This window comes from Magnolia sinica, chromosome 3 (assembly GCF_029962835.1).
Source record: "Magnolia sinica isolate HGM2019 chromosome 3, MsV1, whole genome shotgun sequence".
NCBI lineage: Eukaryota > Viridiplantae > Streptophyta > Magnoliopsida > Magnoliales > Magnoliaceae > Magnolia > Magnolia sinica.
In genome coordinates this window covers 16528786-16556696 of record NC_080575.1, presented here as the reverse complement: position 1 = coordinate 16556696, position 27911 = coordinate 16528786, and the positions used below count along the sequence as shown (strand labels likewise).

Sequence of the window (27911 nt, the reverse complement as noted above, 5' to 3'; positions counted from 1 at the left end):
GAACGGGTTGGATCTCATTCATATCATGTGTGGACCCACATCTGGCCGGCATTACCGAATTTCACGCTTTTAGATTTTCATGCGCGTCGTATGGGAAAAGAACGAGAAACCGTATCTTCAAACAAGGGCATTTTTGTCATTTTCTGATTCGTGGTGGTGGATATAGCCGTACAAAAATGCCACTCCACAGCAGAAACGGAAGGTTTTCTGAAACCATAGCAACCTCCGTCGCTTCTGCTCCGTAACCTTCGTTACATTGCTACCATCCGTCGAGAAGAACCCGCTTGTTTGGATCCGACTCTCCATGGCCGGAAAGCTTATGCAAGCCGTTCAGTACGATGGATATGGCGGTGGGGCCGCTGGCTTGAAAGTATTTTCTTCGCTCCTCTCTTCTCTGCAATTTCTCATCTTTTTCTCTTTATTATTTGTGGAAATGATTCTTGTGTGCAAATCTCCAGCCTCTAAGAGATTGCTGGCGCTAATCGCGACACGTTTTGGGAATCCGAATTTCGGTATTCCCATTTCGAAGTACGTGTTGGATTCCCGTTCACTGCCTTTGGACAGTGATAGATGTTTGTGCTCTGATCCTTGCTGCACATAGCGCTCGTCGTCGATGTCGATGTCGATGTCGATGCTGAATTTAGTCAGGACTTAGATTTCAATTCTGACAAGTGGGGTTCCTGGTTTGGTAATCTAGACCACTGTTCTGTTGTTTCCCAGCATCCAACGGGCCATCCCCAAAATATTCGAGTAGTCATGCGGGGGAGCGACTATTCGCTGATTTGGATGGAGGACTTCATGTGGATGAAATCCACCCTGTCCATCAGGTTCGCCGTACTGTGTTTGGGCCAGGGACCAAAAATCATGTCGATTCAAAACTCATGGGGGCTACACTATGGGGACAGCTGATATGGGAAGTCTCGCTATTAGAATCGTCCAAATTGTAGGCAGTGAAATGCATTATGGACTTAGTGGACAGTTATGATCAATCGCTTGGACTGTCAGACCCAATGACCTCAACTAGTTGGCAATTAGGATTTAACAGCTGACCAAGAATACAACTAGAAAATAGAGAAAGCCAAAAGAAACCGCCTAACCAGGGGCCTATTCCCTGATGTATAAAACAACCCTTTTAACCAACGCTAGAAGAGACCCACAAGTAGAGGTGTACACAAGTCGAGCCGAGCCGAGCCGAGCCGAGCCGGTCTGCTCGAGCCCAGCTTGTACTCGGCTCGGCTCGGGCTTCGAGCTCGGAGCAGCAGCTCGTGCTCGGCTCAGCCAAGTTCGAGCAGATTTCGAGCCGAGTTCGAGCAAAGTTTTCGAGTCGAGTTCGAGTTTGAGTCCTAGCAGTAGATTTTCACTAATTGTAATCATTATAGCAGTAGATTTTCACTAATTTCCACTTGGTTTTAATGTGTTCAAAGTCCCCAGTCACTACAGTAGACTTTCCCATGCCCTTCAAAAATATCTTGATTTATAGTTCTTCATAACCTGTTTTGGTGCATCAGTCATGAGGATTTAATAATCTAAATTAAAATAATACCGAGTTGAAAGGATATTGAAGAACCACGTGGATAGAAATTAGAATAGCTAGGTTTGCTGACACTTCAAATCCATCAAATGAGAATGTGCATGCATATACCAGAATTCAAGCATACCATCCCAAATGCATCAACAGATTCAACAGATGCATCAACAGATTCAACACATTCTAAAAAAAAACTCCTAACTGAGTATAACCAGCTACTTACCAGTTACAGGGGCGAGCTGCGGACAGGGGCACTGGACAGTTGTTGTGGCCACCGGACAGGGCAATGTGAGCACCTGAGAGAGAGAGGGAAGAAGAAGGGTAAGGGAAATGTCGACCAGGCAGGGCAGGGACCGCCGGACGGTCGCTGTGGCTACCAAAAAGGTCGCTGGACAAGGCAATCAAGCGCCTGAGAGTGAGGGAAGAAGTGAGACTTGAGAGAGAGAGGGAAGAAGGGTAATGGCCTGGGCTAGGATTTGGGAATGGGGAATGAGTGCCTACGATGCGAGAGAGGGTTTTTTTTTTTTTTTTTGAAGGGACGAGCGCATGTGCTGGGATTTGGTGGGAATGGGCTAGGGTTTTAATTTTTAAAGGGTATATATACCCTATACCGAGTTACCGAGTCGAGCCGAGTTCAAGTAGTATTCGAGTCGAGCAGGGGCAAGCTCGAACTCGGCTCGAACTCTTTTTGAGCTCCAAAAATCAGCTCGAACTCGGCTTGAGTCGAGCGAGTTCCGAGTCGAGTCAAGTCGAGCTTTTTCGAGCCGAGTCGAGCGAGTTACCGAGCTTTTGCTGCGCGTGTACAACTTTACCCACCAGTATTCCTGAAACATCGGTTATTCTAATCTCCCCAAATGGGTCATAAACGTGCAAACAAGGCTATTCTCCACTTGGCTTTACCATCTTTTAATGGCATTCCATCATGTCAGGATAAGAATAGCCACTGCACTGTATTCGGTATCACCTAAGAAATATTAAAGAAATCCAATATGCTGTCCCACCACCCTCTAGCAAAAGGGTAGAGGATTAAAAGATGATTCACTGATTTCGCATCATTCATACAAAGAAGACAAATATTGAGGAGAATCATTGCCCGCTTACATAAATTGTTGATGGTTAGCACTCCCTTCCTTTCCACCTTAAGCGGAGCTCCATACAACCAGACTTGGCCTGTGTGGCTGCAATTAGTGATTGGGGACCTTCAGCAAACGACTCCATACAAGGATTTCATTGTGAAGGTACTTGATTTGTCTTTCAGCCAAAGTAAAGAGTCCTTGACACTCGAGGAAGTTGAGATTCCATACAGATGCTGAAAGAGCTAAATTAGTTCGTCTGACTTGACTTCGTTCAAGCACGTCTGCAAGGGGCGACCCATGCTCTAGTAGCATCTCTACTCTGAAGAAGCACCTAGCTACCGAAATATTATTTGTGGGGCAAAAAGCAACCAGATTAGGGAATTTTGATATCAAAGATTGCTTCCCAATCCATAGATCATCCAAAAACCGAATTCTTTTACTGCTTTCCAGAGAGAATCCACTGCCCTTCCAAATCATTCGCTCCATCCGTGCAACTAATTTCCACATGGATAAATATCTATAGAAGGATGATAACCCATAGGGCTGTACACGAGCCAAGCTAGCTCGAAAAGCTCACCCGACTCAGCTCGATCTAGCTTAGTTTGACTCGGCTTGAACGATGACTCGAGGCGAGCTAAGCTTCATATGACCCAGCTCGTTTTGAAAACGAGCCGAGTTCGATAATAGTGGATCTCGACTCGACTCGAACTCGGCTTGAAGCTCGAGCTTGGCTCGACTCGAATATAATATATATATATATATATATAATATTTTTTTTAAAGTTAAAACTTAAACCCTACCCTACCCGTCCGTCCTTTTCTTTCTATTTCCATTCCTTACCCAACTCACTGCGCCCGAGTTCCTCTCTCTCTCTCTCTCTCTCTCTCTCTCTCTCAGCACATCAACAAGGTAGCTCTATGGCTTTATCTAATATTATATATATATTATTATTATTAATTGAATATTTGATTTGGGAGTAGGGTCGGGTGTGGGCAGTGTTCGAGTTGTCGGTATTGCTACAAGTTTCGTTAGCTAGAGATAAAGATATAATATCGTTATCGCTGATAATATCGCTGATAACTCTAAATGCGGTGAAAATGTGGGAAAACGGTGGAATTTTTCAATGAAATTTCAAGAGATGCCTAAATACACATATTTGCATACTGGGGAATAAAAAAATTATAAAAAGAATGCATACATAATAAGTTTTCATTTAATTAGGGCTTAAAAGCATGTGTTGTTGTAAGAAATCAGTCCAATAGTAGCACAACAATCACTCAAATCTCATTAAACCAATTAACAAGCATAATGCATCCATACATTTTACAGCCATGCATAAATAAGCATATAATTTATAAACAAAATACATATGCATGATGATTCATTCATCCATCCCATCTATCCATCCAACAATCCAGCCATCTCATCCAATCATCCAAACATCCATCCAATCATCCCATCTAATAATCCAAACATTCATCTATCAATCCAACCAACCCATCCCATCCATCCATCCATCCCATCAAATCATCCGAACATCCATCTCATCCAATCATCCAAACATCCATCCATCCATCCCTATCTATCAAACTATCCATCTTCCATCCATCCAATAATCCAACCATCCCATCCATCCATCCATCCATGCCATGAAATCATCCAAACATCCATACATCCATTCCATCTATCCATCCAACCACCCAAACATCCATGCATCCATCGCATCAAATCATCACACATCCATCCAACCATTTAATCATCTCATCTAATCATCCATCCATCCATCCAACCATCCCATCCATCCTATCCAAACATCCATACACCTATCCCATCTATCCATCTATCCATCCAACCAACCCATCCATCCATCCATCCATCCTATCCAAACATCCATACACCCATCCCATCTATCCATCCAAACATCCATCCATTCCATCTATCCATCCAACCAACCCATCCATCCATCCATCCATCCCATCTATCCATCCAAACATCCATCCCATCCCATTCATAATAAATTGTTAGAAACAAAACTGTTAGCCATCCAAATTCAACTGGGTAGAAACTAATGGTTAAGATCATCCAATCAATGTGATCTTATGATTCCAAAGTGTGGCCACGATTTGGACAGTCTAGGATGGCTCAGATACAGGCCACTTGTAGGAAGCACAACATAGAAAATAAGTGCAAACGCACCATATTGGTTTGCCGCGAGCCCTTTTTCTAAGCATGCTCATTCCATGAATAGGTTCTTGATCCCACATTTTGTAAAAGTGGGGTCCATGATTCAGACATCAAGACCGTCAATCACATGGGCCTAGTGACCCCAAAAGGTTTACAATAGGCTGCCTTTTTGATGGATAGGGTTAAAATTTTCCATCGATCACCAAGTAGTTCAAATCCGAATTTTTAGAATCAAACTCTTAACTCGAACTCTTTAAATCAGAAGTTTCAGAATTAAACTCCAACTCAAACTCTCGTTCCTAGTCTAACCATGCTAGGAATGTAACTGTGTTATGTTCTACATCAACTAGAATATTTTAATATAGAAGATATATGTATTATTTACAGTGGGCCCATATGGTCAACGGTTTGAATCGCCGAACAAAAGGCCCCACTGTCTGCGAACCGGCGCATCAGGACACTATTGACATCCACAAAGCCTGATTAGTTGCTTTGCATTTTGAGTCCTTGTGCACAGCGGTTAGTGTGCGTTGAAGTACAATACAGGTGAGACTCGACACTGTCCATGTGGCATGAGCCCTGAATCTAGACCTTCCCAATAATGGGCCCTAGGAAGTTTTTAATGGTGGAGGTTTAACAAACACATTTTCTTAGAATATGGTCCACCTGAGAGTTAGATCTACTTGGGATTGTATCCTAGAATGACCTATAAAAACTTATGGATGGCATGGATTTATTAAGAATACATCGAGGTGGGCCCCACATTGAGGGTTGCACCATCTTCGGTAAAGCCAAAGTCGCACGGAATTCACTCCCTTAAAATTTTAATAGTTAATAGCGAGAGAGCTGGGTGCGGATTAGCAGGTTGAGTAGCGAGACTCGCTACTCAAGTGACGTCACCAAGTTTCGTGGGCTCCACCATGATGTATGTTTTGTATCAACACCTTCCATCCATTTGTAGAGATCATTTTAGGGCAATATCCATAGAATGAGTTAAATCCAAAGCTCCAGTGGACCCCAGCACATAAAACAATGGGGACAGTGACGCCCACCATTAAAAACTTCTAAAGGCCACAAAAGTTCTAGATCAAGCTGATATTTGTGTTTTCTCTTATTTCACGTCTTTTTTAACTTTTGAACAGGTCGGATTTCAAATAAACATTACGGTGGGCCATAGGATAGTTTCAACGGTGGGAATCACTCTCCCCACTGTTTTCTACGGTGGGTTCCACTATAGATTTTTATCTACCTCGTTCTTTGGCTCATGACTTAAAATGATATTTCAAAGTGGATAGACGGTGTGGATATAACACATACATCGTAGAGGGGCCCACATAACTTGGTGATGTCACTTCAGTAGCCCACTCGCTACTCAACCTGTCAGTATCTAATCCGCGTCCGAGAGAGCTTTCGTTTTTACAAAAGTCTCTCGTCTTCTCTGGAAAACCTGCAATACGATGAGATTTCGATCTTTTTCCCTAAAAAATCTGAAAATCTCTCCAGAAATTTATCCTTTCCTTTTTCAAATCCAAACACAAATCCCTATAAACTTCAGTGAAATCGGGTTCTCTTTTAAATATTCTCTTCGAAGAAAAAAAAGGGGTTTTTTTTTAGGGTTTTCGTATCTCGTAAAATTTGGAACAATCAACAGCGATTGGCCCACTAAATCCAACCGAAAGCCACTTCCGCAGGTAGATCTCGAGAAAAAAAAGATAAGAGAGATTTTTTCTATATATATTTTATATTTCATTTTTTTCCCAATAATGGGGAGAATGATTGCCATTTTTTTCAATAAAATCGAAAATATCGCCAATATTTCATCGACATTAGGAAGAGAAACGAAAATCTAGGGTTTCGGTATCGCTAGTTTAGCGACACCGATAATATCGCCGATATTATTAATTTCTCGTCGATAATGAAAATACTGGGTGCGGGTTGGGTCAGTTGGGTCGAGTGGCTAGGTTGGGTCGGGTGGCTGGGTTGAATCGGGTGTGGGTTGGGTCGGGTTGCTGGGTTGAGGCAGGTGCAGGTTGGGTGTTGGGTTGGGTCGGGTTGCTGGGTTGAGTTAAGTGTAGGTTGGGTGCTAGGTTGGGTCGGGTTAGGAGTAGGCTCGACTTGACTCAAGGTAAGCTCACAGCAACTCGATCCACTAGCTCGCCTCAAGCTCAACTCGAAAGGTTTAGCAAACAAGCCAAGCTCTAATTTTAAGCTCGAGGTCGAGCTCGAGCTTTAGGAGAGCACAGACGAGTCAAGCCAAGCTTGGCTCACCTCGACTCGAATCGGCTTGATGTACAACCCTCATAACCCATACTTGCCCTCATTGATGGATCTCCAAAAGCTGTTTTATTCTCTCCAGGTCAGCATTCATGTCCTCCAAACGCCTAATTCTCGTAATGCCTTCCTTGTAAGGCTTGCAAACTTCCTTCCAATTAAGCCAAATGAAACCTTCTTTTGGACGCCGCACCTTGTCAAAGGAAGTCTCTTCTCATATTATATAATCTTAGCAGCACACCTTTTTGGACACTTGAATAAAGACAAGAAATGGAGTGAAAGATTTGAGAGAGCTGCTTTGATGAGTGTTAATCTACCTCCTAAGGAGAGATGTCTACTTTTCCAAGGAGATAATTTTTCTTTCCATCCTTCCAATAACCTCTTCCCACATGTGCTTAGGCTGCTTGCCTATACACAAAGGGAGACCCCAATATGTAGTTGGTAAGGAACTTGCTCGACAGCCGAAGACCATAGCCAACCAAGACACCTCTACCTCAGATGAATGAATCCCCAGGATTTCACACTTAGGGCTATTAACTTTAAAGCCAAATACAACCTCGAAACACATAATGATCTTACAAAGATTCTCGACCATATAGTAAACTGCCTTGCTAAAGATAAGGGTGTCATTCATGAATTGAAGGTGAGAGACCTAGGGCACCGCATTTTCTACCTTGAACCCTTTGAGTAGACCCACTTCCTGACCTTTGGACAACAGTCTGCTAAGCGCTTTCAAGAGAGGATCCCCCTGCCGAAGCCATTTGGATGCATGAAAGTATCCGAAAGGGGATCCATTCACTAGGACCGAGAACCTTGCCGAGTGGACACACACTTGAATCTATCTCTTTCGGTGAGACCTGCACCCCATCCTACCTAAAATATACTCGAGAAACTTGTAGTCCACATGATCATAATATTTCTCCAAATCGAGCTTATAAACAATGCCCTCCCTGCTAGCATGGTGACATGAATTGATACGCTCACGGGCCACCAATGCGCAATCAAGAATCTACCTCCTGGCGACGAAGGCACTTTGGGGTGAGGATATGACTTTCGGGAGAATGATGCAGAACCTTTAGGCTAGAATCTTTGCCACGATTTTGTAGGTTTTGTTGATAATGCTAATAGGCTTGAAGTCTTTTAGGCGCACAACTCCTAACTTGGGAATGATAGTAAGAAAGGAATCTCGCATTTTTTAGGGAAGCAAGCAAGAGTCAAAGTTAGAAATGAAGGTAATTAGGCTGCCCCTAACCACCTCCCAAAACACTTGGAAAAAGGCTAGGGGATACCCATCTGGCCCCGAGGCTTTATCTTTTTCAAGGGCCGTCACCGCTTCCCTGATTTCATCTTCAGTAACGACCTTCTTAAGCTCCATTGCCACTTCCTCTGATATGCAGTCAAAGGCTAGGTTGTCCAGGTTTGGTCTTAGCCACTTTTCCTCAGATAGGGGGCTGGAGTAGAATCTGATGATGGCATCTGTGATCTGAGCTCTCTTCAATTTTGTAATTGTTCACCATAAGGGAGGAAATTTTGTTAGACCTGGCCCGTGCACTAGCAATCCCGTGGAAAAACTTAGGGTCTGTTTGGATTCATGGAAAGCACATGAAATGAAATAGTGTTTCTAGGGAAACCTTATTCCCTTTTAATTATGGGAAAAGAAACATTGTTTTCCTTATTAGTTTTTTTAATAAGATTGTCCTAGGAATTTATGATATGTTTTAAAATTTATTGTTTGGCAAAATAAGAAATTTTCTTGGAAAAATTCTAGGTGGTCACTAACGCGTGCCAAATTAACACGAGTGAGATGCTTGAAGATTGATAGTGACACGTGTGACATACACAACATATGTGGGGCGCATGAAGCCAATTTGTGACACACGGGATGTATGTGAAGTGCGTGACGCTGTACAGTGGCACAAGACATGCATTAACACATTTGACACATGGGCACTTGAAGCTAGGTGGCAACACTTGTGAGCATTGGCACATGTGGCATATTTGGAGTTATTGAAGTTGGACGATGGCACATGTGGCACATTGTTGCATGTGGAGTGCTTTGCACATGTGTGGTGCAAGAGAATAAATGGTGGTACATGTGGCACATTACCATGCGGGACACTTTACACGCATGGGGCACGAGAAGATGAATGATGACACATGTGGCATAGTGTAACATGTGGGGAATAACTAATGATAGACAATGGTTCACATTTGGGCTTAACTCTTGAGAAACCTATTTTCCTTCCATCGTAGGAAAATGTCTTTCTTATGGGTGGTGGTGGGAAAATCAATTAATTTATTTTCCAACAAAGACAAAAAGTAGGAAGTGGACATTTTAAAAAAGAAGAAATGAGAAGTGGTGTTTTTCACAAATTCCCATAAAAAAAGGCTTGACAAACAACGAAAAGTGAGTTTCAGAGGAAATAAACTTTCCTTTCCTTTTCTTCCCCTGAATCTGAACAAGTCCTTAGTGTTTTTATCCCCTTTCTTGAGACCAGTGGCTGGCGAACGCTGCTGCCACTTGATTTCCTTCTTTATTTGGCTTCTATAGAGAAAAACGAGCTTCTCATTTCCTTCTCTTTTGGCTTCTGACGGGAGGCCTTCCTCTTCCTTGACATCCAAGGCTTGGATGTCCTACAATATATCCTCTAGCTTCTGCTTCCTTAGCCCATACACCTCTTGTTTCTAGACCTTCAACTTTTCCTTCAACAACTTGAGTTTTTGGAAGAGTTTGACACTAGCTGGGCCATCAGAGTGAAGGATGATCACACTCGGGCGCCAAATTGTGGAAGCCTTCCACCTCAAGCCGTAGCTCGAAGCGAAGGGTTTTGGCCCTTATTTTTTACTCATTAACCCCCAGAAGCACATGGGCGGTGGTCAAAAGTTGGCCTTGGGAGACCCCACTAGATAACCAGAGGGAATCTCTCCAGCCAAGAGGGGAAAACAAGGAAATAGTCAAGTCTCGACATGGCTCCTCTGATGTGGACATCACGTCACGTACACCCTTACGTACGTATCAGAGGAAGCGGGCCGCACCACTTTCCTTGTGGCTAGGCAAGTACTCGTGATTGTGCTGAAGACCCCATGTGCATGTGCGAGCATCTGGAAGACCCCACACTAGAAAGATGCACATGGGCTACTTTTTGAAGTGATCCACGGAGGGACGCGACGATCAGACCATTGGATCACATGGATCATATGATCAGGCCATTGATCGTTGATCGTCCATATCAGTTTTAGAGTTTATCATATTTTAGGATTTAACTTTTGATTATTTTATATTTGGACACATTGTGAGTGTTTTGGTTGATTTTATTTATACTAGGTTTATTTTCGTTAAAGTTCACAAGACGAGGATTTTTGTAATTTTTGAAACGTCTTGGATCTATAAAAAGATGAGGGTGTGTGACCTCTCCCTCATTGAATTTTGTGATTAAAAAAAAAAAAGAGAGAGAGAAAAACTCGTGCTTTTTTCTCCCATCTTCATGCGATTTGAAGATACTTCCATGCGATTTGGAAGGAAGATTGGTGCGAGGCTAATATTCATCAACGAAGGTGCGAGGTCTCCATCTATCCCCACACCATCTTCTCTTTTCTTTCTCATCCAGGTATTCTCTTCAAGTCTTAATTCTCTCATCTTTCTCATACCCATCCACAAAACCCAACTTTCTCATACCCATCTACAAACCAAACCCTAACCGACCTAAACCCATCCTCCCGCGCCACACGTGTGACCGTACGGCCACACATGTAAATCCCACCTGCCCCTTTTGGCTTTCCGCCGTCATTATTTCAAAACCCCATTCCCCCATCCCCGAAACGCTAACCCTAAACTTAAAATCCCTAATTTTCCCCAAATTACTGAAATCCTAATTTTCACCCTAGAATGTATTAGGTTTCCTATTTTAAAATAAACTATACCCTATGCTAATTGGATGTCTCCACATCCATTAGATCATAGTTTCATTTTATTTAATGATCTTATATTACGATGTTCGTAGATTAGGCTAGGATTACGCATGATTTTCTTTTGATTTTCATGATATTTGTGATGGATATATCAACGTTTGTGTTTTTTTTTGTTAAATATCTTAATTCAGTTATCTGATCTCACATGGTACTTAGTTCATGCGTTGGTCCTGCATTATGCTCTCTCCTAACCATTGGACCATGTGAATCTTATGCTTGCCAGTGGTTAGTCTACTAATTCATGTCTTTAGATCCATTCCTAGAAGCATCTTGAGAAGCCCTACATATTGCTCAAGATGTGGTCCCCATTAAGCTTTGCATGGGAAAACTGCACAACATTGAAGTTGCCCCACATGCACCAGGGCAAAATCCATCTACCAAGGATAGAGGATGGCTCCTCCCAAAGCAGAGGTCCTGGGGCAAGCAGGTTCGAGCAGTAAACCCTAGAGAAGCTCCATCTATAGTCAGATGCCACTTCCTTCAGGATCATCGAAACCAAGAACCACCCAATCGATCTGTCTTCCACAACCCAGATTTGTGGGTTCCACATGAACAATGCACCCCTGGCCGATTTCAAAGCATCAAGTGCCTCCCACTTTACATTTTTGCGACCCTAAATGGATTCCACCACTCTATGGTCAATAGACTGGAGCTTTGTCTCCTAGAGAACAATTAAGTTAGCTTTGGATCTCCTACATATGTCTAGAACTTGAAGAAGCTTCTGTTGGTAGCCCAACCCTCACGTTCCAAGAGAACTTCATCTAGGAACCATTTTATCCCTTTGACCCCTTCTCTCGTTCTCGAGGTTAGCCTCAACTTCAATACTTGTACTCAAACCCAAGTTAGAGAGCTCTCTAGAACCCTTTACAGATGTAGGAGGCCTCCTCTGGACAATAGCTTGATCCATCAGGTGGCCCCCCTTCTTCTACAAGCCAAAATAAAGCGACATAATCCTCTTCTCGATCACCAAAGACCATTTGAAGCAGCCTTCCCACATGGCTGATAGGATCCATTGTTTGCCCCTTATCACCGCCGCCAAGTCTTTATCATCACTAGTCGATGGCGCTAAGAGATAGAGCCTCCTCCGGGGACCCAATCACTTTATTGAAGGTTGCCATTTGAAGATGGGAGATGTTTAGAACATTAGTGAAATCGTCCAGACAAACAACAGGAGAATCCTGACACAAGACACCAAAGCAGCTTAGGCAGTCAGGCTTATAACAAAAATAACCTCAAGGGGTACTGATGCCAGAGCTAGGGAGAAAAGGGTTAAGGGAGCTCACCATACCACTAGACTCGAAGTCTGCAATATTTTAAATTGCATATTTTTATATTCATGATATTTTAATTGCTTATTATTAATGCAGTAAATATGTAGTTAAATTATTGAATATCGAGTCACGGTGAATCAAGTCTTTAAGTCAACCTGACCTAGCTGGCTATCGAGTTATGTCCTGTTTTCAAGTTTTAAAACTATGTTTTGCGCAAGATCAAACTTTCGAGTCCAATTTCTTTCAATCCTGACTGTCCATGAAGCTGTCCTTGATGTGTCATTCGAGTTAATCTATGGGTACGTGTGCTCCACATATGTATGCCATTCAAACAAGTCTACAACGAGGAAAGATCGAGACATCACCATGTCCTCATGATGCTACATATGCATCATGATTGATCTTCGTTAGTATCCTCTACCAAAGATAGCCAACTTGGTGAGTTAACTGAGGACTCCTTGAGTCGACCCGGTTTTCATGCCCCATTGAGTCAAAATTGATGCAAACTTGGTTGGGGTTTCTCTCGAAATTGGTGACTCGAACTAGTCATAGAACCCAGGTGGTTCATGTACTCACCCTTTTCTCCTTCCTTTTCCTTCTTCCTTCTCATGCTTCCATCTATTTCTCCTCCTATTTCTCAGGTTCAATATGGGCGGACCTCTTGAGCTGATTCCAAGTCTCGTGGTCTTCGTCGGGTTCGGTTAACTCTCTTTGGTATGCTTGTCATGGGTGGGGCTCGGAAAAGTGAAGACCATGTTATGGAGGATGGCATTGATTGCTCTTTTGTGGATTGTGTGGGAAGAAATGAATGCTAAATGTTTTGAAAATGTCAGCAAATTGGTGGAAGTTGTCTCATAGGTTGAGGTCACTGATTATTGAGTGGGTATCCTGTGTTCCAAAATTGAGGGATTGTAATCTTAATTTTCTTGGGTAGTCTTCAGGTCGCAGTCTAGGCGTCCCCCTTGTTGTAGCTTTGTCTTCTCTTTTCAAGAAAATTTCCATTCTCACTATATATATTAAAAAAAGTAGGGAATCTACTGATTCATGTTTACCAACACAACAATACTGCAATAGACTCATGCCCAACATTGCATGACAACCTAACTTTTCATATTATCTGAAAAGGAAAATTTGCAAACAATTAGGGCATGTTTGGATTGCACTGAAAATGGAAAGGTAAAAATATTAATCATTATTTCCATGAGCACTATTTTCCTTTATTTTCCAAAATTGGAGGTCTGGTTTGGATCATCGTCACCACATCATCATCGTCGTCATCATCATCATCGTCTAACCCTCAAATTCATGGTGAAAGTTATGTGTGTCTGCCAACCTGATGCAAACCTCTGCCCCTCCTTTCTAGGCTGGGGACCCATAATGAGACACAAAGACACAACCTGATGCAAACCTCTGCCCCTCCTTTCTAGGCTGGGAACCCATAATGAGAGCATGAAACTCCCACAGGTCAATGTAATAGTTGATTACAATCAAGCGTTGTTCTGTCAACCAGCTTTGCGATATGGACAGATATGAAGAAGAACGTAGGCAGTGGAAATGCAAAAGAGGAGCAAAGATTCCCGACCCAGAGCATGCTATTGACTCAACCACAAATCTGTTGGATGAGTGACTCGTAGTGATGAAGAACCAGTCCGGAGCTGGTACTTAGCCCAGTATCCCAGCACTAAACGGGATTCTGCAGAGGCAAGAGCCCGGGCAGCAGACATAGAGGATATCCTAAGTGCAAATGGTTTTGATCTCTCCATCAATGATGGTCTTTGCAAGAAATGTCATAAGCGTAAGCTCTGGTTCCAACCAAGTAGTAGCATAGAACTGCAAACTAACAATAGTTTGTTGTGCTATCTAATAGTCTATTACATAGGTTAATTAAAATCAACAAGTTGTTGGATGTCTTATTTGGATCGCAAGTAAATATCTCATATTTGTGAGACAATGGTCATAATTTCTTGTGACACTACAGAAAAGTACAATGAATGTGATGCGGAATCCCCCGTTTCCTTTGTTATCCAAACTTCCCAAAGTGTTGAATCAATGGAAAACCTTATCTATTCCTTTCTTTTTCCTGGATTCCATGTATCCAAACATGCTTTTAATGTCTCTAGCCTGCATTGCTATAAATCCATTCATGCGTGTAACCAATATTTTGAACCTTGCTTAAGACCATCTTGTTATATTTACTGATGCATGCATTTCTTTTCTTCATCAGAAATAAATTGTACCTTTCATGCTAAATATTTATTTCTTTTCATGCTATGTGATGGATACTTAACATTAAACCATTTTCCAATGAGTATGTTCCTTAACAAGCATTATAACTTTTTTCCTTCCCGTTCCAGCATGTGGAGCTTCCAGTTCCTTCTCCAAAGAAGGAAGAGGTTCTAATAAAATTGGAAGCAGCTAGTATAAATCCAGTTGATTGGAAAATTCAGAAAGGCATGCTGCGCCCATTTCTGCCTCGGAAATTTCCATTTGTTCCAGGTAAAAATTAAAGTATGGTAAGATCAACTAGTATCATTGTATGTGTGGGGTTCTATTCAGATAAATTGAAAGTATCCAATATTTGGATAAATTAGAAGTATCCGAGTATGCATAAATCTAGAATGTTTGTGGAGAATCTGTGATCCATGTTAGATCCACAAGAATGGTATGGATAACCCCAACATGGGTCTCACATATATGAGTTCTAAATGTCAGCAAACTGTGTAGTTGCTATTGAGCAGGACTATAATTCCTCTTGAACTCTAGACCTATTATCTGAAATGCACAAGAGGTTAAAATCCCAACTTGTGATATTTTGTAACCTAGAAATTTTCTTTTAGTAACTGGTTCTTATGAGAACCTTTTGAGAACTCATTTCACGTGCTGTGTATATGCAATCTAAGCCATACAGCCCCTTCATCTACCTTGGATGGAGGGTTGAGCAAAAACTCACGTTGTTTTGCAACTCAGGTGAGCCCCGGTGAAAATCAAGGGTGGGAATTCCCTCCCACTTAGCTATGGTCCACCTGATTTTTTGATCAGGCTGACTTTTGGGCCCTATAGGTTTCATGAGGTGATTCATCTAGTAGACAGTTCGGATTTTGTGCACACATCACATGAAATGAGTTATGAAAGGGTTCTCATGAGAACAGTTCCTAGGAGAAAATCTCTTTTGTAACCATTCCTTGCATACCTGCATCTCTAGAGTTTTGGATCTTGAGGATCCAAGTACCTGCTCCTTCTTGTACTACCCTTAAAAAAAAAATCCTTGTCTTACTCGATAATTGTCCCTGTTCTCAGATGACATGGTTGAATCTTTATTACGATGTTTTGGCTCTCCCATTGTTGCAGTCAGTGTCAAATTGTAATTCTGGTGCAAGTGTAAGTTCCTAACTATATTAAGTGATTTCTAATGTTGGTTGCCTTTTCTATTCTTTATACAATGGAAGAATCTTGCCAGCATTGAGTGCCATATCTTGCTTGCCTACGGTTGCTTGTCCATTGTGACTCATCACGAGGTGATTCTGATTGTTCAACAAGTAGGCCCCACTGTGGATGGAACATATGGAAAAAGGGTCCCGCTGGTTGGAGATGCTTATTATTAGAATAAAGTGTAACAAGGTGGACCCTTGTTTCTAACCATTATTTCTATAGACTGGGAAGATCTGTCCCATGGGATTTTGCGGACCTATTGGAGGAATAGTCTGGATCACCACATCATGAGAAATGTAAGGCAAGCAAAAATGCGAGGTTAATATGGGCAAGCAAGGCTAGCAAACCTCATTACATCATAGCATTAAAAAACAGTTACGTAATGGCCATTATGTAATGGTAATGGCGGGACGCATTACGCGATACAAGGTTGTAACGGCTGTTATGAAGAAAAGGCACGTAGCGGGTGGATACGGGTCCGTAATGGTCCAATATGAGACCGATTCGGCTTCTTCCTTTAAAAGATTTTTTGAACATTACAGGGCTCCTTATTGTAACAACCATAAGGCCGGCCATTATGGCCACCATTACTGTTATTAAATACCATGCATTATAGTAACTTAATTAAACTTTATGAAAATCATTGCAGTTACTTTTATGTGAGCACGTCTCTACGGTTACTCTGTGTCCCCCAAGTTACTAGGGAAAAGCTACGATAAATAACTGTGTTATCAATGACACCAAATATATGCTAACATGGTCCATCCCAATATTTAATCCCAGTCTAACCATTACATGCACACCCCAAAGGCTGAGCAAGCAAATTATTGTCATGTCTATCCCCATCAAAATGAAATTTTCGAAGATTACTTGGGCATGAACTCTAGAACTTAGGAGGAGAGTAAGGAATCCTTTGGAGAGTACCCAGAGAGGTGCTGCTAGAAGCTGGGGATATCTTAATATTGGATATTATCGAGGAGACATCGGATTCGATATTGGATATTATCGAAATCTCTCTCTCATGGAAACTTATGATGAAAGTGATTTCAAATAACTCAGTAAAGCTCAAGCAAATCTTCCAAAGCCACATCACACCCTAAAGAGATCCACCATTTTGTACCTTCTGGACATCATGCAAATATTAACCCCATGCCAATTTCACCTTTGAAGATTGTTGAAAGGGAGGATTTTATTAGCAACCGCCGTCTACATAAAGCTTCCATACTGGTGGCTCTCCCTTCCCCAAACTTTTGACCAAATCAGGTTATATCACACTGACACAAGGCTTTAAGGTAAGATTTTCCATGAAATGGACCATTGGAAGATGAGGACCAAACCATCTCATCTTCTTCAATATGAAATAGGGTCTACCATTATGTCATGTAAAAGATCGAGGATTTTCATAACCATGCCTATTTCAGTGCCTAGAAGATTTCTACAGAAGTGAACAGACTACTACTACCTTGTCTCCAACTAGTTCATAAGAATGTCCAACCAAAGAATTCTTCTCAACCAGTGTTCGAAATATTGATACTATCGGCTGATATTATCGGTATCGCAGTCCAGCGATACGAAACCCGTCGAAAGATACTAAAAATTTGAAAAAATTTGCAAAATACTTTATATGGATCGATATATTGATAAATATCGCATAATATCACCAAATATCATTCGATATCGTGCGATATCAACGATACTACAACTCCGGGACGTTGGTAGAGCATCATTATTCAAAAAAAAAGAAAAGAAAAAAAGAAAAACTTTCAACAAGTAGATTTCGGTACCTGTAGAGGAGATCTCCCTAATCGGAAGCTGTATTTGAAGGGCCATTCGAATCGCAACAACAAAATCTCTAACTTGGGAGAGATTTGGCTGAAATCCGTCGAAATTCAGAGAAATCGTGAAATCCAGAGAAATTTTCGGTGAAATCCATAGAAATTCTCGGCAAAATCCGAAGAAAACCTTGGCCAAATGATAGATTTGGTAGAGATTCCGGAACCCTTTCTCCTTCGAAAAAAAGGGCTCCGAGCCCTTATTACAGGATGCGGCTGGGCTGGTGTACCGCACACCACCGACCTGGATGGTGTGTTGACGTCACCAAGTTCTGTGGGTCCCATCATGAGGTATATGTTATATCCAAACTGTTCATCCACTTGACGAGCTCGTCGTAAGGCTTGAGCCAAAAATTAAGACAAATCCAAAGATCAAGTGGACCACACTGAAATAGGCAGTGGGAGATTGAACGTCTACCATTGAAACCCTTTTAAGGGTCACAAAAGCTTTGGATCGATATGATATTTGTGTTTCCTCTTCATCCAAGTCCGTGTGACCTCATGAATAGATTGGATGGAAAATAAACATTATGGTGGGCCCTACGAATGTTTTTAGGGAGAGAATCATTATCCCACTAATATTTGTGGTGTGGTCCACTCGAGCTTTGGATATGACTCATTTTTGAGCCCATGATCTAAAATGATCTCTCCAAATGGATGAACGGTGTGGATATATAGTAAATACATTATTGTGGAGCCTATGTAACTTTGTTCTCCTTTGAACTGTTTGTATAACTGGAGCTCGACGAGCATCAATGCTCATCTTCGTACAACACGTACTGGTGTGTGGTACACCAGCCAGGTCACTTGTGCGTGGTACACCAGCCAATCCATACCGTCAATTCATTTTCATATGTTATTTTAGGGCATGAGCCCAAAAAGGCGACACATGTAAGGCTCAAGTGTACCACACCACAGAAACCGTGGTGGCAATGATGTCCATCATTGAAGCTTCTTAAGGCCCACTGTAGTGTTTATTTTCCATCCAATCCGTTCATAAGGTTTGATAAACCTGGATGGGAAAACATAAATATTAGCTTGTTCCAAAAAATTTGTAGCTCCAAAAAAGTTTGATGGTGGTCATTCAATGACCACTATTTTGTGTGGTGTGGTCCACCTTAGATTTGGATCTGCCTTATTTTTTGGCCATGGCCGATATGTTAAAATGAATTAATGGTGTTGATACACTCTCTTATGTCGAGGTAGCCCCATGGACAAGGTCGCATTCAAGTTGTTGGTTGCTTGGATTTAACCAAACAAACTGCGTACATGAGTAAACTTTTAGGGCTCACATCGATGTATGTACTGCATATCAACATCGTCCATCTGTTTGGATTGCTTATTTTATGGCATGGTCCCAAAAAAGAAACTGATACAAGTTTCAAGTGAACCACACTATAAGAAACATTGGTCATTGATCCCCCCGCCATTGAAAACTTTCTAAGGTCCATTGTGACCATCCAACCTGTTGATAAGTTCACACAGACTTGGATGAAAAGAAAAAACAAATATTAGCTTGATCGAAAAAAAAAATATTTGTGGCCCACAAAATTTTTACTTTTATGCATCATATTTGAATATAGTTACCTTAGTTCAATCAGATAATGCGTTAGGACCCTATACAAAGGAAAATTATCATGTGCACTTTTTTTTTTCTTTTTTCTTTTTTTTTTTTGAGATTTTATCATTTAAAAGTGTGTATTAAGGTTTTTTTTTTTAAATAATCCCTGAAGTTTCATAAAAAAATTCAACTATTTTGCCGATGTTTCCCCATGTTTCCCAAAAAGTGCGATAAATTACGCGATACAAACAATATATCCCGTGCGATAACCGATACATATCTGTATCCCAAGGTTGCGATACATTGCGCGATACTGATATTTCAAACACTGTTCACAACTAGAGGATAAATATAGGGAAATTTTCCACCTGAGGGGAGTATTCTGCCCCATTCATCCTCTTAAACTCTATTTCTTTTACCATTTTCCACCTTGAATCTTATTTCGTTCCTACCCTCCAAAAAATAATAATACTAATAAATCTAAATTCATTCTTAAAAATGAGAAACTTCTGTTCAAATATCAAAAGCTCAATGTCCTTCTAGACCCATTACCTCTTGTCAGCCCCCTCCTGGTTATCATCCCCTATCTGATTCTCCAGATTTGGTTGCAATAACTTTCTCAATAATGCAACTTGTTCTCTCCCATACCATTGCTGCCACTTTGCTAAACACATCTAATTTCTTTCCTTTCTCTAGCTAATGACAATACCACTTCCCTAGGATTTTGCACATCATTCCAGTTCTTAAGGTGATATTTATCTCCTTTCCTAACCCCATCCCAAAGGTAAGCCCTCTGTAGTTTCTTCAGCCCATTGGCCACTTTGGTCGATATTTTGAAGATGGAGAGAGAGTATGTTGGGAGATTGGTGAGGGTTGATTAAATAGAAGTTATTCGTCCTCCAAAGGATATGTACAATTTCATTCAAGAAGCTAGTGTGGATGTTACACTGGGAGAGACATTGCGTGCACCCTAGTGAGTTGGCAAGCTCCTACACTTGGAAATGGTCTTCCCAGATTCCTGTCATTGCATTCCTGCATTGATGCACAATTGAATTGAATTGTGGACATTCTCTTCAATGAAGACGAAATTACTTGAGTAATTTCAATGAGGAAGTGAACCTCAAATCACAGTTCTGTTCTTCCCTAGTCCAACTTAATGTACTCGCAATTTGGTTATTATTATCCCTACCATTTCGAGAAAAAGGTTGGAACTGAATATGGGAGGAGGTAATCACAATTCAGTCATTGTCACTTTATAAGACTGACAATTCAGTTCAATTCAGTTGTACACCCAAACCAACCTTGAAGGACCTCTTTCTAATCGTGTTGCAAAAGCCATGCGTTCAGCACACGTGTCCACACCATAACCAATTTCTAGTAGTAAACTGTGCTGTTATTTTGCAATGGGAATTGAAAGTTTTATTATGCTTTTAGGAGTGTCTTGTATTCTAGAAACACCATCCATTGATGCCAAGCATCAGTATGCATCAGCTAGCCTGCACAATGATGGAGCCCATGGCATAATCTACAAAAGACAGGAGCAGCTGGAAACCCTGAATGAATTCTGCCTTAATATTCACTCAACCTATTAAACTTGGGGTATAACACCCTTTAGAAGGTATCCGTGTTATCGGAGCAGATAGCATTCTAATCAGCATTTTCTTAGATTCTAAAAGACAGTAGTGTATCCACTGATAGAAGTGTTGTCTCATTGCGTGATACTTCTGATACGGATCTTGTTCAATTACATGGACATGAAATCTTATGCTTTTAAAAAGACGCGTATCATTTCCTGCTTTTGGATGCAATCATTTTTGAAAGTATCCTCGATATTATTGAAATATCCCTGATATTATCTGTGTCTCCAGCTCGGTGATACCGATAACACCGGTAGTCTCAGAAATTCCAAGTATTGGCAATGTATCGCTATGTATCCCAATGTATCGACATTGCCAATGTATTGCCAATATTTTCTACTGTGTATATTCCAGGTGTCGCTTGTATAGTTACTGTATATTTCGATAATATTGCAATGTATCAATATCGCCAAAAATCTGTTTATTAAAAATATTTCCATTTCAAACTATTTTCATGGGCGCATGGTTGTATATAGTGTTTAAATTGTTGACGATAATATCATTGCGATATTATCGTTATTGCAACATGGGTGATGTCGAGACCACAATCTTTTGTTTCCTTTCCAGTTGTCAACGATTTCTCGGCAAAGTTTTGTGTTGTTGATATTTTGACATATCGAGGGATGTTTGTATGGTTGGATGGATAGATGGGATCGATGGGATGGTTGGACTGGTTTCTTGGGACAACACATGCTTTTATGGCCCCATTAAATTGAAACTTATTATGTATGCATTCTTTTTCTTCTTCTTCTTCTTCTTCTTCTTTTTTTTTTTTTTTTTTTTTTTGTAATTTTCTAGTTCTTAAATATGCAAATATGTGTATTTTAACATCTCCTGTAGTTTCACTGAAAAATTCCACCATTTTCCTCATGTTTCCCCGCACTTTCGATTATCGGTGATATCCATATTGTTTCTGTATCTCCGGTTAGCAAGGCTTGTAGTGATATTGATACCTCGAACACTAGCTGCGGTCCATCGAAGCCATTGATGGGGGTTTGTGCAACTTCCACTAGTATAATATGACATGTTATGGTGTATCGTATCTTTTATGTTTTCTTTCGGGGTTGAAACACAAACATACACAATCCTAGTAATGTATGTCATTTAGGGTATAGATGGGTCTGTTCTACGTTGACTAAGATTAAATGTAATTATTTATTAGATACTTGGAACTAGATTGGATCCAGTGAACCCCAAATGTGAGTCCACTCCAAGTCCAAGACCAAGAACGCATGCTGGGTTACCAGACTTACCACTAACTAAGCCCCCTCATTTAAAGATAGCTCAGCGTGACCTATTGACATTATAGTGGTGCAATTGGGTTGAGTTGGGTTGAGGGTCAACCCAAGTCCGACTGAACCTCAAGAAGACCCAGCCCACAACCCTACCCGAATTCCAATATGAGTTGCCAAACCTGACCTGATCCAACCCAACCCAAATACATGTGATTATTCCCAACCTAACCTAACCTGCCTAGAATTTGCTCAACTCGAACCTAACCCAATTTTGAACTAGGGTGGCATTTCCCAACCCGAACCCGACCCGAGGACCTTGACAACCTAAAACAACCTCGGGCTAGGTCAATCAGGTTTAGGTTGACCCAAACCCAAGTCGCAGCCTTGTTGACAACCTACTCTCACTGTTCGACCCTTACGCTTCTACGTTTCATATCTCAAACTATGTAAGAGAGAATCACAAACTACTTGTCAAGCCCTGAAATCTGGCACTCGGGTATACTCGACTCTGATCCCTTACCCAAAGGCATGACTCAAATATTAAACAGTCACAAGCCATAAACCATAAACCATCATATAAAACCATTCTATAAAGCATATACTTTCCTAAAATAAATCAAATAATGAGTAATCAAAATAAAAGTAAAATATCCAAACCATCACCATAACCTAAGTCTTAATCAATCTTCTATTATAAGTCCTTTTATAATAAATCTGAAACTAAAAAGAAATAATAAAAAAAACTAAGTAAATAGAAAAAATGGCTAGGACTCTGCTCCACACACACCCTGACTAAACCTTGCTCTTGAAATTCAATATCCACAATAAAGGATGAGCTAAAAAACCTAGTGAGTATATATCGCACTAGTATTTGAAAAGGAAAAGTATCTAAGCCGAATGAATCGTATTTTACCAAAATACTGTAAAGTTCATATGCAAAACTGGAAATGCAAAAACATGTAGCACGCTTTAGGAATGCAATGCCAAAGTATGAACTAATTCACAATAATCAATATGATTTAACCTTTGAACACCAAGGCCATTTCACACCAGTCGGCCAATACTCTCTGAAGTACAACACCTGGCCTTGCAGTGGTCTTCTGCAATTTTGACATGCTTACCCACCTAGCCTTGCAGTGAGCGATCCATTTGCACGTTAGCTAGTCAAACTACTACCCTACCTAGCCTTACAGTGGTCTTTTGCAATTCAAATATGCTCAGTCACCTAGCCTCGTAGTAGATGCTCCAAAAGGCCCCAATTGAGCTTTAGGGACTTTCATCCCAAGGGTCTCAATCGCTCCATCTATTTATGCTTTTAGAGATTTTCAACCTAGAGGACTCAATCACCCCACTTATTTTTCTGGTGTTCCAACATGGGATTTTCAACTTAGAGGACTAAATCGACTAAATCGCCCACCTATTTTATGATAATGATGCACATGATACATGATTCAATATTTCCAAAATATCATAAGCACATGAGAGATTTATAACATTTCTCTACATTCAAGTTTCATAAACCCTCTTTTCATTATCAAATATACAATAAGATCATGAATATGCAATGCTAATAGTTAAATATGAAATTATGAAAAATTACATCTGAAACCCTAGAATTTCTAGAAAGTGCAGAAAGGTGCAGAAAACTGTCCAATAAACCTTGTAACTATAAATCTTTACGTGCTGGAATTTCGTGGGTAGTCCAGGATCATGCTGTAATTCTGATAAATTACTCCATAACCCAAAAATCTTCAAGAGCATTGTTATTAGTATGCAAATTTGAGAAGAATTGGGTATAAATTCCTAGGATCTCATCAAGGATCTTGGTTTTCAAGAAAATAAAGGTATGGGGCAAAACTTTAAGAAAGACAAAAATATAACTTTAATTCTCAAGAAAGAAAATGGCAAAAATCAAGAAAGGTGGAAATCTAACTTTTCAGGAAAATAAAGAAGATGCAATGAATCAAAAGGGTTAAACCTTGGGGAAATCCTGCAATGCATGTTAGGAGAAAGGGAAAAATAATTTTAAGATATAAGAACTAATCTACCCAAAAGAAAAGGGATTGTATGTTAGAGGAAAAAGAAATAATTTGAAGAAACAGGGAAAGAAACAATTTACACAAAAGAAAAAGGGTACATGTGAGAGATAACTCGCCTCAAAACTACGCCTTCCCTCCTTTCTTCTTTCCTCCCCTTCCCTCTCTCACCACATAGCCTCACACTATGCTCTACCCCTCGCATTTTTCTTATTTATGCTAGAGGGCTTCATCACCCAAGGCTTCACTTGTGTGATTCCTCCCATTGGCCCCAAACACCCTTGACACGTCGCTGCCTCCTCCCATTGGCCCTTAACACCCTTGGCACGTCACTGCCTCCTCCCATTGGCCCTAAACAGCCTAGACATGTCACAGTCCAAGAGGCATCCCCATCTTACTTGGTTAGCGAATCACAAGATGGACCGTCTCTCTCTAAAGCTCCCTGGATACTCACATTGCTGCCTTCTAGAAGCTCTTCACACGCAGCTCCCCAACCTCTCATCTAATGCACTTGTGGACGAATGGATTGATGGCTATGGATGGTGGAATTGCTGGACAGTTTAGATGGCTGAATTGCTGGACAGTTTTGATGATTGAATTGAGGTGGATGAATGGCTGTCTTTGTGGGGATTTATACATGTGGGTTGGTAGCAAGCTTAGGACGGTTTCAGTGCACTGTCCAAGGGTCGGATTTGGATGAATTGTTACATGATTCAATGCCCACAATTTAAACAGGCTGTGTGCTGATCGATGGTCATCTTTGGGCAGATTCGGTGCACAGATCAGTGGTTCCATTTGGGCAGATTCGAGGCATGGTTTGACAGCCATAGATGGCAGATTTGAGGCATACATTAACAGTCCAATTCGGACAGATTTAGCATACAATAAATGGTCATAAATGATCTGATTTAATACATGGTTCATCGGTCAAGATTGAATGGATTTTATACAAAATCTAACGGTCTAAGTTGGGTAGATTTAACTCAAGGTTGAACGGTTGTAAATGGGCTGGTTTACTATGCAAATTGGTGGACATACTTGGGCAGATTTCTTACACTATTTAGGGGCTAATATTAGGCTGATTTCGGTACATGGATCATTGCTCAAAGTTGGACAGGTTCAATGCATAATTAATGGTTGAAATTGGACAAGTTAATGGATGAACGGTTGTGCGTGTGTGTGCAATGTGTGTTAAAATAAAATTCAGAATTTAAACCAGGTCATTACACTATTTATACCGACAATCGCTCATTGATGAAACAGTTACTGATGTAGCAGGAGAGGTAGTTGAGGTTGGTCAGGGAGTCAACAATATCAAAGTTGGCGACAAAGTAGTGGCCATGCTCAACACTCTGGTGAGTGCTATCATGCTTCCATTGCTGCTACAGTGCTTGCAATAATGCTTTTGGTCTTTGGAAAATACTAATGATCCACCTCAACTTGCTTGGAGGAGGCAGTATATTGCATGCATAAATGCTGTCTGCCTGTTCCATTCAAGGAACCACCAGCACTTTGTTGGATCCAGTGTTACATAAGGTGGGGTCCACCTTTAATGAACACAGCCCCATGAGACGGGTGATACAGCAAAGAACTCCCCTGTTGGATGATCCCAGCCACCTGATTGTTTGGCTGGAGATGGATGGTCAACAATCAAATGTGTCCTGCAGCATATATGCAATGGGAGAAGTTAACCATTCAGATTTCTGGGAATGTTTTACAGAGGTGATCTTTTATTCATTGCCCATCCATGGTGGAACCCACCAGATGAATGGTTTGGATCATAGTTCTAAAACTCAGTGATTTGACTTGAAACTCAGCTAAGTCAACTTGGTTCAAACTCTGCTTGATGCCTCACCTACTCCATCTACTTGATGCGAGTTGGCATGACTCAAATTGAGTCAAGAGATTTATTTTTATTTTTTTAAGAGCAGATGGTGTGGTTTGGACTTACAATCTCAACTAAGATGGCAACAGCATTTACCAGCTGGCCACAGACTGGTTCTATGTTCTAAACTGCGATTTTTATATTTATGCGATTTTAAATGTCTTCTATTAATGGAATTAATACCCTAGTTTAATTCTTAAATATCAAGTTGAATCGAGTTTTCGAGTCAACCCAACCTCGCTGGGAATCGAGTTGAATTTTTTAGTTTTTAAACTATGGTTTGGATCAATAGGTCCTCTATACCTTGTTCAGGATACTGTCCCACACCAAAAAATAAAAAATAAAAATAAAAGGAAATAAAGAGGGAAAGAAAAGAAAATTTTTATTGGTCATTTGTATGGGTTTTGGTTCTTGGGACTCTTATCATGCGTATTGAATGACAGAATGGAGGTGGGTTAGCTGAGTACACTGTGGCCCCAGCGAAGTTGACAGTTAAGCGCCCCCCTGAGGTATCGGCGGCTGAAGCTGCAGGCTTACCAATAGCAGGCCTCACTGCACTTCAAGCACTCACCAATGCTTCGGGGATCAAGCTCGACATTAGTGGCAAGCAATCAAACATTCTAATCACTGCAGCCTCGGGTGGGGTTGGCCACTATGCAGTCCAGCTGGCGAAGCTCGGCAACACCCACGTAACGGCCACATGTGGGGCCCGCAACATTGAGTTTGTCAAGAGCTTAGGAGCGGATGAGGTGCTCGACTACCGGACCCCAGAGGGCTCAGCCTTGAAGAGCCCATCTGGGAGGAAATATGATTCAGTGATCCAATGCACCACTGGCATTCCATGGTCCACTTTTGAGCCCAATCTGGATGAAAATGGGAAGGTGGTGGACATCACGCCGGGCCTTGGAGCACTGAAGACATTCGCACTGAAGAAGCTGACATTTTCGAAGAAGACTTTGGTGCCATTGTTGTTGATCCCCAAGGGTGAGAATTTGGAGTATTTGGTAGGGTTGGTAAAGGAAGGGAAGCTGAAGACAGTGATAAATTCCAGGCATCCTTTGAGTCAGGCGGAGGATGCATGGGCAAAGAGCATTGAGGGCCATGCTACTGGTAAGATCATCGTAGAGCCTTGAGAGTATAAGGATCTGTGGCTGATATCTGAGTATTGGATGGAGATTTATGGACATAAAACCAAATGTTTGGCGGTTTATCTACATGTAAATGGTGTATTGAACTATTATTTGGCTATTTGGTTTATATGTAAAAATGTTGATCTATATAAATCTCGAATGTAGACTGTTGGTTTCATCCCCCTTTAAAATGTATGTGCCTTTGTGCATGTGTGGCCCACTTGATCAAACGGATAATTAGGAACAACCAAGTGGAAATAGGGGTTTCATCAATTTTCATGCCGGGTTGGATCGGGTTGATCCCAACCATTTTTTTAAGTCACTCGGTGGACCAGCGTGACTCAAGTGATTTGAATGAAGTTTCCTTTTTCTTTTCTTTTTTTTTTTCCTTTTTTTTTATCTTTTATACACACGCAGTCACCCACTACAGTGGGATTTCACCGCAATGGATACTCGAACCCATGACCTTGTTTTCAAACTCTTGTGAGTCTACTACCGAGGCATGAGTAAGGACCCATTTGAATCAAGTCACTTGTGAGTCAAAAAGTGTTATTATATTTTTTCCAGTACTTGTACCAATTCTACTATTTTAGGTATATGTTAGTATTTGTTATATTTTTAATTTATAATTAAATATCAAGTCAGAGTTCAGGTCGAATCTTCGGTTCAACCCAACTAAGATGAATATAGAGTCAGAGTTTTCAGGTTGTTTTTGAACTACGGTACAAATTCACTCTGGATCATATGATCCCTACCTCTTCTTGTTTTGCTAGAAGAAGCCTTTTAAAACTACACTAGCCAAAACTCAGATGGCTAGAAAAGCAGCTCTGCAGCAGCAACCCTTCAATGTTGGGGTGCACACAGTTC

At 41.0% G+C, this 27911-nt stretch overlaps 1 protein-coding gene across 1 annotated transcript; it reads left to right on the top strand.

The window, feature by feature from the left end:
* The first annotated feature begins 171 nt into the window (after positions 1 to 171).
* LOC131239615 (chloroplast envelope quinone oxidoreductase homolog) lies at positions 172 to 27222 on the top strand. The gene is made up of 4 exons (XM_058237404.1): positions 172 to 370; positions 14654 to 14795; positions 25293 to 25384; positions 26358 to 27222. Exons 1-4 carry the CDS (start codon positions 305 to 307, stop codon positions 27045 to 27047), a joined length of 990 nt encoding a protein of 329 aa, XP_058093387.1. The 5' UTR covers positions 172 to 304; the 3' UTR covers positions 27048 to 27222.
* Positions 27223 to 27911: the final 689 nt, after the last annotated feature.